General features: G+C 36.5%; 1 protein-coding gene across 2 annotated transcripts in view; it reads right to left on the reverse strand.

The window, feature by feature from the left end:
* Tenm1 (teneurin transmembrane protein 1) overlaps nucleotides 1-18,969 on the reverse strand; it is an 889,421-nt gene that overhangs the window by 109,412 nt on the left and 761,040 nt on the right. For both annotated transcript variants that reach the window (XM_029473263.2, XM_029473264.2), the window contains 3 exons: nucleotides 18,091-18,234; nucleotides 11,404-11,653; nucleotides 2,213-2,233 (listed from right to left, as the gene is read on the reverse strand). In XM_029473263.2, coding sequence (XP_029329123.1) covers nucleotides 2,213-2,233; nucleotides 11,404-11,653; nucleotides 18,091-18,234 — 415 coding nt within the window. The remainder of the gene's footprint in view (nucleotides 1-2,212; nucleotides 2,234-11,403; nucleotides 11,654-18,090; nucleotides 18,235-18,969) is intronic.

An 18,969-nucleotide genomic window follows, 5' to 3' on the forward strand; every position in this document is an offset into this window, starting at 1 on the left:
AGTGCGGATCAGGAACTGGACTATATGACATGAAAGTAAAAACAGGAGAGACTTCAGGCTTTGGGTTCTTAGCCAAAGAAAGTGGACGGGTGAGTGGCATCAGAAGAAAGAGCTCTTTTAAGGACTGGCATTCTCTTAATTGTGATTGCTCTATGATCTTATTTATGTATGTTAATAATGATAAAGCCAGCAAGGGCAACTTTGAAAACTCAGTTTATAGTTTTGTAACGGAAAAAAAATCAGTTCCTATTGGAATAGTTGTTTTTTTCTACTTATCTTCTTTGAGTAAGATAACTCAGTAGATTCCAGGGACTTCTTCAACCCTGGAACCACCATGACAGGTGCTGTAAGTAAATTGTAAAGGGCACCACCATATTCCAAAATTGTTTTGGCAGCTTTACCAGAAAAGCATCTCTGTAGCAAAGACTTCTCAAATAGGTAGTTGAGTAAAACTTTTTACATATTTGCTTCCTTTTTTTTTCACCTTCAGAATAATATTTCTCCAAGATACTTAGATTTTCCTAAAGTAAAGGATGGGTTACAACCTTTCCTGGAAATAAGCTTTCCTACTTGGGTAGCCACTTCATGGGATTTCAGTGGAGCCAGATTAATCATGCTGTGTTTAGATAGGGTCCATGGGTTATTTTTCCAAGGGAACTGTTATTCACACAGAAGTACTTTGGGGTGCATTACACTCATTCATTATTGAGCATCTCCAATGTGCCTGTAAGCTAAGTTAGAATTAGTATTCGCCTCAAATTTCAGCTGGGAAAAACCAGAACCAGGGCCTGGCCCTGGGTCACTAACAGTTCTGTGACGTTACTAAGATTAGATTCGATCACATGTGAACACTTGTGCAAAATGCTAACAGAATACTCTTGCTCTGAAGGTGCAAAAGATAACCTGTGTTCTACCTTTTCCTAACTGTGGAACTTGTCAGATTTTGTTCAGCAAGGCTGTTCGTCAACTTTATGCTCTGGCTTTTAGAAAAGGGAATAGCCCAACATATCAAATTCAAATTTGATTAATGTTATTTTCTTGACAAGAATATACCCTGTAATGATATGCAATTTCCTTCCATTTCCCAAGTAGACTTCAACTCCATTGACAATGGTTTCTTTGTGCTTTCTGAAAACATGCAAACTCGCTGCACTACATTCCTGTTTGCTTTATTCCTTCATGACTAAGTGCTTATCAGTTTGACAGATGTGAGGATTTCTTTTGTAACCTGCGTGGTAGACTCACTGTGTCACCTTCTGGTTAGTTTTATATGTAAGTCGTGCTCTTCCAGTTAGCAGTGATCACATCATTCATACCACTGAAAATCACATAGATAGTTGAATGGCCAGTTAGTGCTTATAATTAATAAAATGCAATAGTTTACTAGTAATTAAATTGGCAACCAACTGAATTTGCTTACAGAACCAGCTGTGCCAAAACTGCAAGGCTGAAGCTGTGCCTGAGCATTCAGAAATTGCCAATCCTTTAAAACCCTGCTAGTGCTATTTTGATGACAACTGACACTTGGGAATGAACTAACTCAGTTTTCTCCTTTGAAATTTCAGAAATTTTGAGGAGTTGTGACAAAGGTAGTGCACAAATGAGTTGAATAGAAATCCTCATCACTAATTTCAGTGCTATGTGGCCTGGTTGGTAAATGGTCAGTTTGGAGTGTTTCAATTACTTCTTTCAGTGAGAGAAAATAGAACCCATTTAGTTATATCAAAGGGAAAAAAGATGTCATTAAAGAAAGTTATCGAATGCAAAAAAAGCAACTCTCGGTTAATAAAAGGAAGGTCACCATGGTCACTTCGTCTTAGTGTAATTGACAATTATATTTTTGAGTCTTGGGAGAAAAACCATTGCAACTTAAAAACATTAAGCTGACTTGAACTTACGAACTCATTTGTGATATTACCTTAGGGAAGCATGATGAGACTTTTGGCCTTACTTTCTTGTGACATACTGAACTGTCATCTCTCATTTATCTTATTTTCTTTTCTGAGTGTTCTGTTCCTCCAGTAAATTCCTACTGAATATTCTGACCTTTTACTGGAATACACTTACCTGAATATAATTCCCAACTTTCAACTATTTCTTTAACCTTATTTAAGAAGAAAACTTTCCCTTTTAGCACTTTTTTTTGTTGTTGTTAGAGAATGGCTTCTTAAGGAAGAGAATCATTAGGCAGATGCTTGTGTTATTTGCTTACCTATGTCTGGTATCTCTGTTTCTAGGGTGCACAAGGTATCCGTGAGTAGCAAGTAAAAACAAATAGAAAGTCATCAGTATCATTCAACAAGAGAAATCTCAGCAGACACATCAATTCCTGACCCAGCTTGTGGCAATTAGAGAGACGTCACGGGATCATTTAGTCATTGTGAAGCTACAGTTGACTCATTCCTTCCATTGTTCTCCTTATAAGATAGTGTCAAAATTATATGTCTTGATTGGTGGGTAGGTAAAGTTCTAAGACAATTAAAAAAAAAAGCTTCCTTCTGGCCATCTGCATCAGGACCACTGGATTCTAGCACATGTGCAGTTTTCTGGAAGCTCTCTCTTTTCCAACTAAACCAGAATCCTGACACATGGAAGCAGGGATTGAGGATTGTATTTTTTAATAAATTCAGCTGGTGATTTTGACGCAGAGTTAAGATTTACAAACCACTGGGTTTGGACATTAAAATGTAGCCACTATAAAGGAATATTCTAAGTTTTAGTTTGATACCCCTGACTCCTCGATGGAAATGTAAAACCATTGGATCTTCCTATAAAAGCATGCATTGGACAGGCATCCCAATCTCAAATCTAAGCCACTTATCTGGCCTCAGGGATAAGGTACAGATATCTTTTTGTACAATCAATGACAACATTTTAAAAGGTCTCTTAAAAGTATGGGAGTTTTCTCTTCATGGTGCAATATTTATCTGCCTAGTAAGATGTCCCAATTGTTGTCATAGTGTTGTGACAATTATGGAGGTAACCAACCACTTTCTGATGGGTATGAGACATGTTCCATAGAAAGGATTTCATGCCTGATAAAGTAAACCTAGAAAAAGTCCACAACAATGGAGATTATAGGTCCTAGGTGGAAACCTACAGTTGTTGTTATTTTAAATGGCTATATCGTTCAACTGCCTTTAAATATTTATGTTTATATCTCTATTTTTTTCTACTGCCGATTTTGGTTAGAGAAAGATCTTTCTGCAGTGGGTAGTAGTTAATACATAGATTCATATTTGGTCAAAGTAGCAAGAATACATGACTATGAGTGATCAGCAGTGAATGAAGTATTTTTATTAACCTCCCCACACCCAAGGCTCAGGGAACATCGGAAGAGTTGTCAAAGAAAGTCAGAGTTTATAGTTGAGGGGAGGGGCTGTGAAATGCAGACTTTTGACGTGACATGACTGCTTTACACCTCAACTAATAGCGCCTGTAATTTCCTGCACAATACCTGAACAAAATCAAGCAAGTTGCACTTCCAGTATTAATTGGAGAGGGGTCCCCGAGAGGCCCAACTTTTGGCAGAAAAGCTGTTGTTCAGGTTTTGTGCAGGTCATACTTCCAGTATGAACTCTAGAGGGGTCTCAGAGAGGCCCAATCTTTGGAAGAAGAGCAATTTCCAGTTGATGGTTTCTGATAGAGTGAAAGTCACTCTACTTTGGGGACATGGTTGCTAGCAAGTTGCCCATATACCAGTGGATGGCTCCATACATATGCACATATAGGAGCAGCAGTATTTGGACTAGGAATTGTTAACAACAACAAAATTGGAGTATTAAGTTGGGAGAGAGACAAGGTTAAGGGCAATAGAAGAAGCTGGAGGAAAGCAATAGCAGATGGATATGACCAAAATAAATTGTATAAATGTATGAAAATTTCAAAGAATTAAAAAAGAAGGATTTCCTTTAGACTATAATAGAATGTCCTTAGCATTGGACCTATTACATCAAAACAGCATCAATAAAACATCATGTACATCAACTATTAAAGCCTTATGTCTTCCAGCCATCTGTGTTGCGAAGGGCAACTGGGATGGGCAAAATAGAATTGTCAGCCATAAAGAAGCAGAACTTTTAGTAAGCTCTTCATCTGATAGCTTCTTGACACAGGGTATTGCCTTGAATGTTTTACTGGGTGATGTGGTATGATGTTTCTCACATGAGGGGCTCACTCTCTGTGTAGGCCTGACTTTAGGTCAAGTTTGCCTGGAAATAAAAGGCTATAATCATCAGTGAAATACAGTCATTTTAATTTTAAAATCCTTTTATATCTGGCCCCTAGGTCACTTTGAAGGCATGAAGATAATAAACCTTTTTATAAAAAATCAGGAAATATTCTCTTTTTTTCTTTAAATGTCCGGGAAGAAGAAAAGATACAAAATCATTTCACTTGAAATTATCAGCTAAAATGGATTCAACTCTCTTAAAAAGCATCTTTCTGAGATACTAGCATGGCCACAGGTCATACTCCACTGGCTCTTCTGTTTGCTTGGCCCATCTCAAAAGGGTAGGTATTTTGTGAGTTGCCACAAAGGTCAATCAGTAAGAAGCAGAGCTCTGATTAGAAACCTGGCCTCAGGCTTTTGTGAGTTTTTTTTCTTTGTTTCTTGGACATTGTTTTTGCAGTTTCTATAAGATGATTGTTGGAGTCAGGCTCTAATCACTGGGACAAAGACAATTTTTCTAAAGGATTCTAGTTTTAAAAATACTAGATGGACCTCACTGCAATATGATTTCATCCACAATGATTTGTATTTGCATGGTATAGCAAGAATGATTTGTAAATCTACAAAGTAGTTTGAATTTCTTAGGTGATGGCAAGGAGCAGAGAGGGAGACAGTTTGTTTCTCTTGCTGTTGCTTCTGATCCTGCCAATAATGTCATTGTGAATTTGGAAGATGTCCCATATTATGCAGAGCAGCTTCTCTCATTAACATCTCAGAGAGAGGAAGTGAAAATGATGGGATTTATTTCTAGTGTGTGACCTTGTTCTGTCTTAGAATTACTTTTAGTTAAGGATTTAGGATTGAACTACCACCAAAGTGAACCTGCTGTCTAGCTATCAGTGAACTACATACTGAGCTGCCAGTGTGTGAACTCTTCACAAGTGCCAAGGCCTATCAGTGGCCATTACTACCTGGTAACTGACAGCCTTGAATTTTGTCTTGAGTTAAGAAGAGAAAAGAGTAGTCACAACTCTTTTGAGAGCAAGGCATACTCCTAATGAGAGGATCTGTGAATTAGTCCTTGATTTTTGTTTCAGTACAAAAATGAGAGTGAGGGTCATCTAACTCTTCCTTTTGAATTGAAAGAAAAGTATTGAGATGTGATTTATATGCCATAAAATTTACCTTTGTAAAACATGAATTTCAGAATTTTCAAACACATTTATGCAACCCTTATGATAAAGCAATTCAAGAAGAAATTTTGTACCTATTTGCTAACGATCATTTTTCTATTAACCCTCCTCCCCTACTTTGTCCCAGGCAACCATGTGCCTTGATTTTGTCTGTATGGACTTGTTTATGCTGTATTTTCACAATAAATGTAATCATACCATATTTGTATTTTTATACTGTCTCCTTCTACTTTACATGCTGACCCATTACTTTTTTTCTTTTTTAGATGAGTGTGTGTGTGTGTGTGTGTGTGTGTGTGTGTGTGTATGGTGAAAGATAGGAAATAGGAACCATGCCAACCTTACAACAGGTCTTTAGACTTAGTGTCAGGGGAGTCTGAGTGTCTTGCTTGGTGGTGGCTACAATCTTCCCTGCATTCTTTACTCTCTTCTCAGCATCTTTCCTTATACCTGGCCAGAAACAATAGACTTCCTATCTTTCTGTGTCTTTCTTTTCTTTATGGCTTTGAATCCACACTTGTCTGTTACTGAGTTTCTAGTTCCAACAAATATCATCTCAAACTAACTTCTCCATTGCTATGACTATGTTTCTAATTATTATTAGAACTTGTCTTGTGTTTTAAAGCCACTGTCAGCATATGAGATTAAACTCAGGTATGGGATATCCATCTATTTTATCTACAGGCAGTGTTTCTAGTATTTGTAGTTCTAGTTCTTTGAACAAAATGGTGGTTTGTGGCAACATCTCAGCTATTCATAGAATTCTTCAAAGCTAAGAATCTGTTTGATCATTTAGAAGAGTTTTTTTTATAAGTTTCAGCACCCCTCGGCAGGTTTAACTGCTCCAAAGTGGGTGCTATTCCAAGTCTCCCCCATTTCCAACCAATGACAGGAGTCAAGTCCTATAAGCAATGCAAGAAATATTAGCTAGTCACTGGAAAAGAAATAGTAAAATATCTAGAGAAATTTTCATGTCATGTTGACATTTGTTGAGTCCAAATTGCTCAAGGTACCAAGATATATTTTCTAGCCTCTTATTTTCTTTTCTCTTTCTATTTTAATGGAACAACAAAATAAATATCTTGAGAATAACTGAATTTTGAAAAAATAGAAGTATGAGGTTTCTATAAAGAACAAATCACTTCCAGTCATGCCTAATGGTTTTTCTAATAGCATTGTAAAATTAGAAGATGAGAAGTGAGCTAGGGTATATTGCATATTTGAATTCATACAAAGTACTTGGTAGGGTGTTTTCTATTTTTACTTATCTAATTATCCTTATTAGTTTTAGGAAAAGCAAAAAGCGACCCTGAGGCTAACCAAGATCAAAGGAGAAAAGTAGCAGTCATAATTGATGAGATATAGTTGAACATTGTATGTGAAGAAGAAAAAGCTCAGAAATCTCAGACAGTTAAATTTATACTTGTGAAAACCTTTCCAATAGAAGGGAGTTATTTCTGTGATTCTTCAGACCCTAGAATTTGCTAATAAAGAGATACTTCATGATTTAAGTTTATCATAAAGAAAAATTCTTTTTTTTTCTTTCCTTCTTTTTCTCCCCCTTCTATTTCTTTCACAAATATATCTAAAGATGAAGAGGTATTTAACTTTCTGGCTATTGAAAATTATTAGGCAAATTATAAATGACAAAATGTGAAGCATATACTGGACATGATATATTCATGGATTCTTCCAATAAACATTAAATTCTCAAATCTGTGATATCAATTTTGTACTAATAAAATATGCATATATACATATATATGCATACACACATGCACACACACACACACACATTTTAAAACAATAAGCAAATCCACAGGGAGATCAAGACTCAAACTTTATATCTTAAATTTGATATCTTCAGAGGTCTTCAGAAAATGTGATTTTGAAACACTTGAGTTACATGACCTTGTAAGCTCCAGTTCTTTATTATCTTACTTGAGACTCTCACTAGAAAAAAGCATTAAGGATCATATTTGTAGACCAATACTACAGGAAACCAGGAAAGGGCTACTATAGACTTAAATAATAACTAATGTTTCACTTGGCAAAATTTTAATAATAAAAATATCATTGAATATTTCTTTCTTGTCCTGTTCAGTTCATAAGGAATGGCTATAGCAGACATGGGAGATGACTGGGAACCAATTAAATGAAGTGATTACTGAAATCAGAGAAAAGAAAGCTCAGAGGAGGATGGTTTGGATAGACTGGAATAAGATTAGAAGACTATATAGTCTTCCAATCTTTGAAAGGCCAAGTGGAATCTGGAATTATTAAATATGGTCAAATATGGAATAAAAGGATGGAAAAGTGGGGAATATAGGAGTTTTCCATTTGGGACAAATTTCATGTCCTCCCCCAAAGTCATCAAATAATGAGCCAAGAATGATCCAGATATGGATCTCTGTATGAGACATGCAAACAGATGTTTGAAGTGCAAAGTTGGATTCAATTTTACTTGTAAGGTGGTAGAGGACAGAGTAAATTATATAGTGTATAATCTGAAAGAGTCAAGATATAGGAGAGTTCTCTGTCATTTCTGTAATAACCAGATCATGACATTGTTCCTCTATTCACAATTTTGAATATAACGAACATAATCACTATATCAGTTTGAATTTCCAAGAAAAAATTATTCAATGAGATAAAATAACTAATGTACTTAAATTAGAAGAAATTGAATTAACTGACTTGAACACCACCACCAAATCTGGCATAAAATTAAGTTTCTATTTAAACATAGTAAAATCTAATAAATATTCTAGTTCTAAAGTTAGATAGGCCTTATTAAAATCACCTTGTTTCTTCCCAGAAATGTACATCTAGGACAGTAATAACAAATATATAAAGGCACCAATGATAAGCAAATGATTTCATTTATACACATAAGCTACTAATCAGTACAGACTTTTTAAGTGGTGTTTTGTGAGATTTCTAAAGGTAGGAGTGTATGTTTCTCTGACTCTTTTGCCTCCTCTTGGAACTCTTCCTCCTACTGGGTTGTCTTGTCCAACCTCAATATGAGGGTGTTTACCTTGTCTTATTGTATCTTGTTGTGTCCTGTTTGGCTGTCATCTCTTTGTGGTCTGCTCTTTCTTGAAGGGGAAATTGGAGGGGGTGTGGATCTGGAGAAGAAGGTAGATTAGGGTGTAGGAGGAATGGGAGAGGGGAAACTGTGGTTGGGATGTATGGTATGAGAGAAGAATCTATTTTCAATAAAAAGGTGATTGTTATAAGAACTACATTAGTTTCTGTATAAACATGGCAATTAATGTGTGCTGACATGAACTGGTTTGATGATTTTGTCTCTAGTCAAATAGGGACTTATTTGATATTGTATATTTAGCTATCCTATTTCTGTGATGGCCAATCAAAAGAGTTTTAGACTTGAGAAGGACACAAAAAGTCTGTCTCTTATTTAAAAGACACTCTTAACCATGACTCATTACAGAAATGGTTGTTGCCAGGCTGGTGGGAGCATGGAGGTTAAAAAGGAGGGAAAACGATGCCATGCTAAGCCATGGGAACAATTTTGGATGGTATATTCTTTTTATGAGAGAGTACTTAGCTTGGAGTAGATTCTCAGAGAAACCTGAGACAGACCAAAACTGTTAAGAAATTTTGTAGGATCATAGCTCAGAAAAGCCAAATAGAGTGATAGGCTAAGTAAGAAAAACAGACTTCATATATGTTCATGCTTCTGCACTTTGAAGACAGATGTATGACAACATGTTGTGTAGTGAATACTGGAATGAAGAATGATACAAGTTTTGGACAAAGGAGCGGAAATAAAATTTTTTACACCAATAGAAATCACTTTACATGTAGATGTCAAGTTATTTTATTTTATACTTTAGATGACTTTGTGTTGAAGGCTACAGGGTACTTTGTACTAAAATGCAAATTTGTGAATTGTTGAGAATCCTTAACTGTGAACTTCATCGATGAGAGTGAATTGTTCCACCTTAGGTAAATTTACACTTAAAGTACAAAGGAAAGGAATAAATTCAGTTTGGAATTCCTTCTATTAATAAGTTTTGTTTTGTGTGTATGGATTTTAATAATTTTCCTTTGATGAAGAAGATATGTAGTTATTCTATATTGTAGGCATTTTATAGGAGTAACTAGACCAGCTCAGTAAGAATAGGATTTTTATTATCTGACAGCCAATGTGTTGAATGAATTGCTCAGTGTTTCTATTCATTTGGCATCATGCTAATAAAACACCCCTATGATTATGAAAACCATGTAGTATATTCCATAAGCAGTTTTCAAATCCAAGTGTGGAGCTATCTTAGATTTCCTGTTGACTTTCTACTGATGCCCAAAGAGATATACATCTAGAAATGACAAATCTCCAAGAGGTCTGACATTGTGAGGCCCATGAATACTTGATCAGGTTGAGGTGCTATGAATTAGTACCCCTGTAGACTTTTTGGATGTGCTTTGTCTTTACAAAGTCTTAACTTCACAGTCTATTTTTCATTAGCCAAGGGATTTAGCAGCTTTCTTCCATATGACAGCATTTGCAATTATAATTAAGAAATGTATTAAAACTAGAGTGAATTAATGTGGAAAATGGATGGTGGCTTGGGACTACATTTCCCAAACTAGGTGTGAAAGAATAACTCAGTTTGAGAAAAGGGAGGCGGATTTCAAAGCAGGAATGGAAATGTGAAAACCTTCGAGGAATGTCCAAGTAAATTCAAACCTTCACCACAGTGAACATAAGTGGTAAATGAAAAGGATGCAAAGCATCTCAATAGACTTGGGTACCTACATTTGCTTTATAATTTGTTGTCTCCATCAGTTACTATTTTTGACATCACTGTGGTGTTTCTCGAAGCAAAAATTGTATGGAATAATTCAAAAAGTGACATCAAAATCCTTTGGAATATGGAGAAATTTTAGCCTTAATTTCCAGTGTCATGTGTCATGGATAAATATGCCATAACAGATTAGAAGGAAAGTTCTACTAATTTCCTCAGGAGTGAAGCAGCCATCTTAATTCCCAATGGGATAGGAACGGATGCTTTCTCTTTTGCGAACTCCAAAGGACATATAGTTTGTCTTATAGTCACAGAAATGGAAGAAGTAAGCTGATTAAACCTTGGTTGATTTAGTTGGAATCTTTATGCAATTTCAGAACATAGCAGAGCAAAATGGTATAAATTCTTTACAAAACGTATTAACATTCTTTGTACTCTCAAGAACACGCTTAGAACAGAGGGCAGAAATCTAAAGATGGGGCGCTTTAACCATCATTGAGTTATGCTTTCAAAGGTAGAAGGTGTCTCCTTCCTTCCTTGTGATGCCATGAGACAGCAGACTTCAATGTTCTTCTATATTAAATGACTTCAAAAGGCAGGAAAACCCCTTTAAATCTGGTGATACTGCTGCCAGCAACAATGGAACAGGTAACTTTTATTAGCTCGACAGTGGCCAGCATTAAGCAACTTATGTTTAGTTGCTTGGAGGTACTAAAATTCATGCAGACAGGGAAGCCTCACATTCAGGGATGACCAGATTTCCCCTCTCTTCAAATCACCAATTTGAAGATTACTCCTCTTCCTCTATATTTTGAAAAAAATATGTTTTAAATTGTAGTTTCATTATGTATAACAGTCTTTTAATTTAAATATATTTTGGGGCTTTTAAAAATTGGAATAGAATTACATTACTCTCCTTCTTTTCTTTCCTCCCTCCAGCCTTTTCTTGCTTTCTGCCCTGGAACCATCTTATATTCCTTCCCAGTCTTAAGCTGATAGCCTCTTTCTTTATTATTATTATTGTTTTATATATATGTATATATGTGTATGTATATGCACACATATATACAAATACAACTTTCTAAGTCCACTTTTGTTATTTGTATATATATATGTTTTCAGAGCTAACCACTTCTCATTGGACAACAAATAGGAGAGCAATTACTCCAAAATAACTAAGTGCTTTTGTTGACTATAACTTGTTTCTTCACATGATCTTATTCTTTTTAAATATAAGCAAATACAGAGATTAGAAGAACCTTACCTTAGTTCCAAAATGCTAACAGAGTTTCCTGAAGGAAATATTCGCCTTACAAAATTGAAGTCTCCAACATACACACTACCATCAGGACCAGAAGCTAAGGCGACAGGAGCAAAGAGTTTGTTGTTATGGGCTGGACCATTGCAGTTAGTGCAGGCTACACTCCTTTGGTGTCCATTGCCCATTATGGTAGCTATGACTGGGGGCTGCTGGGAAATGAACATATTTTCTCCATTTCCTTTATGAATAATTCCTAGACACAGTAAGAAAGAAGGAACAAAAAATTAGAAAAGTATTGGCCAAACAAATCTCTTGCCAAAAGTTAAGTTCTTTCGGAGTCCAAAACAGGAGGGAGCTTTGGCCTTATGGGAGAATCTGAGCGTGAATCATATTACTGTTAATTTTATTTAAATGCATAACGATAACAAATAGTGGTATAACACTTTGCCTCAGTTTGTCTTTCTGTGAAGTGGGAAAATGCAAAGAGTCTCTGTAATACTGATTCCAAAGTCTATAGTAAAGTATTTGATAACATTCAATGCTCTTGCACTTATTCAATCCTGTAGATTTGGTGTGACTAATTTTTCATTTTTGGTTGGCTCTCTTGATGCCTCATTTTCATCTGCCTGACTCCAAATTATCCTCAGGATGCAATTTGTCCAGAAAAAGAGAATCTCCATTCATCTTAACACTCGCCCGAGTAAGACACAATCAGGATGGTAATGTGCTTTCATGAGAAGGAAAAAAATCCCACTGCTACACTGAATTTCAAAGCTATACTAAAGAGACTTGAACTTCCTATGCCTGTCGATCATATCTCACTACATCGTTGCCAAAACTAGAGACAGCGACTTATGAAAATGTTTTTCAACCATTCAGTTGAGGTAATTACCCACGACTTTGGCTCTCATCAAAGTTAGCCAAAGTTTTCTTCTGTTTGAAGTCTTTACCCAACACGCATTTTTTTTTTAAAAAAAATTAGATATTTCTTTTATTACATTTCAAATGTTATCCCCTTTCCTGGTTTCCCCTTTGAAAGCCTCCTATCCCCTCCCCACTCCTCCTGCTCACCAACCTACCCACTCCCACTTCCTGGTCCTGGCATTCCCTTATACTGGGGCATAGAAACTTCACAGGACTTAGGGCCTCTCCTCCCATTGATAACCGACTAGGCCATCCTCTGCTGCATATACAGCTAGAGCCACACGTCCCACCATGTGTTTTCTTTGATTGGTGGTTTAGTCCCTGGGAGCTCTGGGGATACTGGTTAGTTCATATTTTTGTTCCTCCTATGTGGCTGCAAACCCCTTCAGCTCCTTGGGTCCTTTCTCTAGCTCCTTCATTGGGGACCTTGCAACATGTATTTTTTTATTAGACTTTTTGCCTTGGAAGTTCTACAGCTACCTCAAAATGAAAAAGGGTTGGAACTGAGCTCATTATATTTTTTGTATCTCCTACCAAACTCCTCCCTTCCTCTCTCTTTAAAAACTGACCCATGTGCATTGTCTCTGGTACATAGTTACCTAATTTGGAAATCTGGTCATCATGATGCCTCTTCACTTCATTTCATTCTCTAAGCCTAACTAATTAGTAATTCCCATTGAGAGTACCTCTTTAAATGTACTGAGAATTTCCCCGTGTTCCTACTATTACTGCCTTAGTTCAGTTTTCCTGATCTTCAGGCATACCCATCTGCAAACCATTGTCCATACCCCTGGCACAGAGATTATTAAAACCTTAAAATATGTACTTATCCACCATGTAATAGAGTGCATTCATTATTGATAAGGCATACAAACTATGTGTTGGTTGGCATTCCTATATTCTGTGAGAATTTTTTTCTCTCTCATTACATTTTCGTTTGTATTCCCATATCTGGTCATAACCAAAAATGTATAGTTTCTTTCACACTCTTCCCTTCTGCTATGATTTTGCATGTATTATTGTCTCATATCCTGAATTCCCTCTTCAGTTTTGTCTGAGGGAACTAACTTCAGAACTCACTTTATGTCTTCCCTAATACTCCACCCAGGCAGAATTGGTCACTCTCCTCTGTGTGTGCCTGTACTTTGCTTTCCATAGTTTTTTTTGTAACACTCACCACACTGTATGATACATTTTCCCCACTTCTCTATCTTCCCCATTGTAATATGAATGAACTCCTTGACGGCACGCCTTCTGTCTTACTCTTTTCTATATTTTTAGTTCCAATTCCCATGGCCAAGTTTTTATAAAGTACTCAGTAAATGCTGAAAATAGGCTTTGAGTCTCTTGTAGTTTCCTTTTTCAAATCTCAATGATTTTGCAAACCTGCTGTGCCTGGGCAGAAAATCCAAGGAACATGTACTGCTGTGCTAAATATCACAAGTCAGTCCAGAATGAGTCAGGGCAGGTGAAACATCCATGTTGTGAGAAGGCATGAAATGTGTCAGACTGACAAATGAATGGATACAGTATACTGTATGCCCTTATTTTTCCTCTCTTGCTCGTTGATATCTATATTCCCACACTATCTGTTATTCTCCCTAAATGCTTCCTGAAATGTCTTCTCCAGTTCTCTTCCAACTTCCAGCTCTACATAAGAAACTATCGATCATTCTGAGATCAGAACATTGGTGGTAAAAATAACTAAGAACATAAAATATGCATGTCGAGGCACCAATATATTCCTATAAAGGGAATTTCAGGAACTAGAAATTCCATCCATCATATGGTCTTTGGATTTCACATTTAAATATGTTTGTATTCCCTCCCAGGGTGACTCCAGCTAGCTTTTCAACACATGATTTACAAGAGTAGCTATAAGTTTACATTCCACGAAACTGATCTTTTATTACAAAACTGTGGGATAACTTTATGGTCACTGCCTTCTTATTAAGCTGTTAATAACTTTATTAGTCAGTAAGGACATTTCTGATGATTTAGAATAATTATTTCAATATGATGAATAGAACCGAATTTCATTTCCCTCCAAAACCATTTAAGTGTAGTGTGGTCAATACTGCAATTTTAATGAAATGGGAGGAGGTAAAGGAAACTATAATGATATTTGCATAACATCATTGAAAAGAAACCGACTGATGATTGTCAGCTGAGTGTCTGACCAATGAGAGAGTATGATACATTCGTTAGTAATTGAGGAAACCACTGTTTAGCATGTCAGTACTTCAGCAATTCATGATGGGGTCTACTATTCAAAAATCTTTCCAATTATTGGCTTGGAAATATGCGATTTACTATTAACATCTATTTTCACAGGTAGATCTCCATTTTTTATATCAGTATAATGGTATAGTTAACAACTGCCCTCAAAATGACATGTTATTACCAGGCTCCTAGCAATTTAAAACCTAAAGATGGCTATTCTAGCCCATTCTTCTAAGCCTGCAATTCCACAACTCCCCTTTTCGATTAGAAAGCCCAGTACTCCATCAAAAAAGAAGAATGATTAAAGGAAATAAAGCATAAGGCAATGTACTTTCTGATTACATCTCTACAATTGATGTCTTGCTTTCATGCAAGGTACTAAAGTGCCCATGTACTGAAATTACCATTTCTGTTTAAAGCTGAAGCAATCAAAACAAAAATGGGCAAACCCCTTTTGTATTGCCCTGGAAAAATAGATCATTTTGAAGGGTGTTTTCGTTGTTTCAAGAATCTGTTTAACCTTCCATTACACAGAACCAGGCCATACCATCTAGCAACAATGATTTAACACCGATTCTTCTGCAAAAGGTTGCTGTGAAAATATTTTGTTTATGTTTCTGGAAATTTTGATCAATTACTGCTGCTTCCTTTCTAGTTTATTCTGCAATGCATGCTTGTTTTGAAATGGGACAACACACATTATTTATATGAAGGCCAACGTCTTTGGGATTGGGTGTTTTAGTAGACAATGAAATATCACTGAAGGTGATACCTTTTCTTCCCCAAGTTTTCCCTTTCTCTGCTACAGAAAGAGCCAACTTTACACTATTATAAAGTAAGCACATTTTAAAAACATTATACTCCTACCTTTCTGCTACCTTGCTCAAAAGTTCTCCTGAAGCTTATAAACAAGTTTAAAAATAAGATTCCCATTGGAAGCCAGTGGGCGGTGCTTTATGCTGATTTCAAAGGAGAAACCATTTTTCAGACTTATGACCAACAAGGGACACAATACATATTTCTCTAACTACTTGACTGAGAAGGGATGAACACAAAATGGGAGAGATGCCAGTGTGATCAATGGCACTTTGTTTCTTTTCCCAGTAAAACTAATTGTTGACAAACCACTGGCCTATCTGGGAGGCTAAGGGAATTTGCTATTTCTGATAGATAATAACGTACAATTACTATTGTGGATTGTTCTAATAATTTTGACAGTTAACTCCTAGTAAACACTAGAGGATGTTAGAAAAATATGGTTAATCTCTGTAATGAATAATAATTTTAGAATATGTACTCTGTTCAATCATCAATTATGTTTGGAGGTAGCATTGTTGAAAGCTGCACATTTCTAGTGTTCTTGTCACCATAAAAGCAGAAGCTGTCTATGTACCTCAGGTTGAGCGTTTACAACCGTTTCTGCAAAAGCTCTGGTTAATTGTCAGGTAAATATAATTGTGGTCCCTGAAATGACAAATAGTCTGAATACAGTGCCTATTGGAAACTACCCACTGCGTAATGATTGGGGAGCCAGAGAAAAACTGAAACTAGAGTGGCAGCAGACATCCAATCTAATTATAGGTGTCTTTTTAACCAGCAAGAGGAAATTGGAGGAAGATAGATTCTTGTTTCTAATCTACTATCTGTCTCAGATCAAAAAGGCTGGGTGCCTAAAGAGTTAGGCTTTTTCGTGAGAGAAGCAGAGTGGCGGAATTTGGAAAGACATTGTTCCTGCCCTAATCAGTCAGAAAAGATCATCTGACCTGAGGGGGAAGAACATTGCTTTCTAAATCGGTGTTCCATGTTCTGAACTTCGCTCCCTTGCATTTATCATTCTTGCTTCTGAAACTGCCTTTGTGGGTGGGATTTTGACTCCAGAAACACCCGAAGACAGGCATTTGTATGCAAGGTCAAGCTGAAAGGCACTCACAGGGCTGGCTTCAGTTCTATTTCCTGACATGTGGAGCCTGTTCTTGGTGAGAAGCACAACACTTCTACACAAGAGATGGTCAGTGAACAAATGTCCTTTGGAGGAGAGGAAAGAAATAATCCAAAATAGTAAGGGTTCCTTCTAATTAAAAATGATCAGAAAGGTCGAAACAGAGCAGATTTAGTGAGGCTGCTGGCAATGCAAGAGATATTTTTGTTGTGATAAAATATTCCATATGTGGGTTTTGGTGATCACAGCCCAAGTAGAAATTTACTAAGAATCGTTTAAGTGTGCACTTAAAACGGGTAAGTTTTATGATGTATAAATTATACTTCAATAAAGCAGTTCAAAATTCTCAGAAGCAACTTCATACCTAATTACCTAAGAAGTAATTATGGGTGAATTAGGAATGTAAGCAATGTGTGGTTCCCAAAGCCAGCTTTCTGAATGGCTCCCCTCTGTTTCAGCATCAATGTGAAGCAAATGATAGGAAGATACAAGACCGGGAGCACGCAGCTGGGGGCTGGTTCCATTGAGGTCATTTCCCACTTTGTGTTTAATGTCAATGACAGGCGTTTGAAAGAGACAATCCATATACGCCAATAAAAGTGAGTGGAAAAGAAACGGTTGCTTAAAATGTCAAACTCTTTCAAATCAAAACAAAAAAATACCCTAATAATTTAATAAGTGGCATCTGCCCTTTCGCTTTTGTACTCTGAAAACTGGCTTTCCTTTTGACAACTGGAAAAAAAAGTTGACATTTTATGTCTGTGCTTGAAGATTTGCTGTATTTTTTTTTTTTTTTGAAATGGAACTTAGCATCTTTCTTCAAGGGGAAATGGGAGGTGTACTGGTGACATATAGTAATGGATTTGTTCACCTGGGTCTCACACAGGGACTAGGATAGGATTTGCCATTCTATTGGTGGAGCAAATCTGGTTTGTTCATCAAAATTTCTATGTAGCTGTTTTTCACTACGTGTACAAATGAAGTAAGATCATGGTCAGAATCATAAAATGCAGCTCTTGGCATCACAAAATAACTCATATTTATCCCACAAATGTAGGAAGAATAGAAGGATGGCCAAACTAAAGACATATTTTTGCCTTCTGGAAATGCAACCTGAAATATATGTACTAGTACAGGTTCCTTTAGAAACTACCTGTTTAGACAGAAAGCAATATGATTTTCTTAATTTTTTTTTTTTGTGGTGAAAAGTTACAAGTAGAATATGTTTGTAGGAAATCTGGAAAGAAATTCTAAGGACCAGTTTCCAAGTGGAGTGGGAGAGCAAGCAGAGGCCCTTGAATGAAGCTGTCATGACCAGAGTAGAAAAGTCAGGGTGAACTGGGTGGATATATGTGATCCTTTCTCATGATTGAGTCTCTCATTTACTCAAGGCTTCAACCACCAACTAAGAAGATGTGGTAAGAGATGTGCGTGTTCTGAGCCTGAAGCAGTAAAACAAACTCGACATTAATGTATAGAGTACCCACGAGCAAATGTATTAATTAGGTGAGTTTTCTCTTACACTTCACCAAATTTTCAACAACAAATGAGTACTAAACAAGATTAGGAAACTAGTATTAACACAAGTTTTAAAATTATCTCACCGCTTTGAGGATTAAAAATATGATGCTTATTCAAGGACCAGCCTCCTAGGTTAGATGCATCCATCTCAAAGCCCTGCAAAACGACTGTCCTTTGTTCCCAGAGAATAAATTCAGGGCACATCTCATATTCATATCCCACAGACACTGCAAAAGAAGAGTTAATAGCATATTAGAAAATTGTAAAATATTTGACTCATGTTCACATTGGTTGATAATTCTGTGATCCTTGTATCAGCTAATGATTTCTGATTTGGGGTAGAATTTCACCTTTCACCTGGCATAGTATGGAACGGTGCTTAGAATGGCATTGACTCTCTGAGAATTCCATGCACAGAACATAATCCCTTAGTACTTTTAGAAGGGTACAGGAGAAGGCTGGTTTTTCACTTCTCTATACTGCAAAATGCATTCAGGAAATGGACTTTGGAGTACCGAAACACTTATGCAAGACTTGAGTACATATGACACTAATAAAATTGATTTAGTTTATTCATATATTTTCTGTACTAACAGCCTTTACTTTACCGAGAGGTCCAAGTTTGCTTGGAGTGCTGCAACTGTAAATCCTACTTTGTAAGGCTTATGCTTTCACTTTTGCATATAGAGTACCAATGGGACATCACCCAAGCATTTGGCTTCAACTCCTATGAAGCACAGATGTTGTGCATTAAATGTGGAACCCTAGTATGCCTCTAAAATGGCAAGTACAGAATGTGGTATCTTAGATGTCTTTGCCCTACTGAAATATATATAGCCCAAGCACACTAAGCCATAGCCATTTTCTCAGCTTGTGAACCTGCTTACCTGTTGGAACCCCAGATTTCTGCCTTCTGAATTTCAAAATGCTTTCTAGTACCTAAATGTTCTAGGTCTGAGAAT

This window comes from Mus caroli, unplaced genomic scaffold (genome assembly GCF_978045245.1).
Source record: "Mus caroli unplaced genomic scaffold, Mus_caroli_1 scaffold_5, whole genome shotgun sequence".
NCBI classification, from domain to species: Eukaryota; Metazoa; Chordata; class Mammalia; order Rodentia; family Muridae; genus Mus; species Mus caroli.